Source organism: Habropoda laboriosa, unplaced genomic scaffold, assembly GCF_001263275.1.
Source record: "Habropoda laboriosa isolate 0110345459 unplaced genomic scaffold, ASM126327v1 scaffold46, whole genome shotgun sequence".
NCBI lineage: Eukaryota > Metazoa > Arthropoda > Insecta > Hymenoptera > Apidae > Habropoda > Habropoda laboriosa.
The window spans coordinates 384,876-385,767 of record NW_017100145.1 but is presented as its reverse complement, the minus strand read 5'-3'; the positions used below and the strand labels follow the sequence as shown (position 1 = coordinate 385,767).

General features: G+C 26.6%; 1 protein-coding gene across 1 annotated transcript in view; it reads right to left on the bottom strand.

Annotated features, from left to right (window-relative positions):
* Positions 1 to 793, bottom strand: part of LOC108574244 (exodeoxyribonuclease) — a 1,652-nt gene extending 859 nt beyond the window's left edge. The window contains 3 exon segments of the mRNA XM_017936795.1: positions 3 to 75; positions 156 to 422; positions 634 to 793. Coding sequence (XP_017792284.1) covers positions 3 to 75; positions 156 to 422; positions 634 to 663 — 370 coding nt within the window. The 5' untranslated portion in view covers positions 664 to 793.
* Between the last annotated feature and the right edge of the window lie 99 nt (positions 794 to 892).

Here is an 892-nt window from a genome sequence, read left to right as displayed (position 1 = left end):
ATCTTCATCACATTTAGTTTCTTGTAATGCAACTATATCTGCATCTTCTTCCAAGATATATTTGATTCCATTTTTCTAAATCAACATAATAATACAACATAGTAGCACAAAATTTCATGGAAACAGTATAGAATATAATAATATAAATATCATACTTTAATGACTGCTCTTATGCCAGAAACATTCCAACTGGTAATTTTTAAATTATATTTATTTCCTTCTGCATTCAATTTTGAGCACTCAAAATTAATTTCACTCAAATCTGTGTCTGTTTTATTTATTACTGGTTTTGATTCTGTTTTAGCACGCTTTGGTACAGATTCTTCAATATCATTTGCACTACGTTTAGATCTTTTATTAGATGTTTTTTCTGACTTCAATGTTTTACTTTTCTTTTCATTTTTCGTTTCTGCAGAATCTGCCTAATTTAAAGTAAAAGTAACACAGGTATTTTTTATATTCATTGCTTTATATTTATAATATATGTACATTTAATATTAGTTAAAATGTTGTGCATAACATTTTAATAAAAGTATTAAAACTACGTTTATTAAATTGCATATTTTATAGCTACGTTACTACATTATTATATTAATAAAAATACTCCGAGAATTAATTATATAGTTGTCTAACCTTCGAGGCTCGGTTTCGTTTTGGCGGCATGTCGGTTGCTTTTGTGCTTACAAAACGCTATAAAAAATTATAATACTATGATAATAATAAGAATGTAAATATGAATTTATTTAATGTTAGTTTACTGTGTCACATACAACTGATCTATTCTAATAATTACATTAACTGTATCTTTAAGAAATTCAGAAATGCGTACAATAAAATGCGTGCCTTACCGGCACAATCTTTAAGAAGATTTGAAAACTGCGGGATATCATGA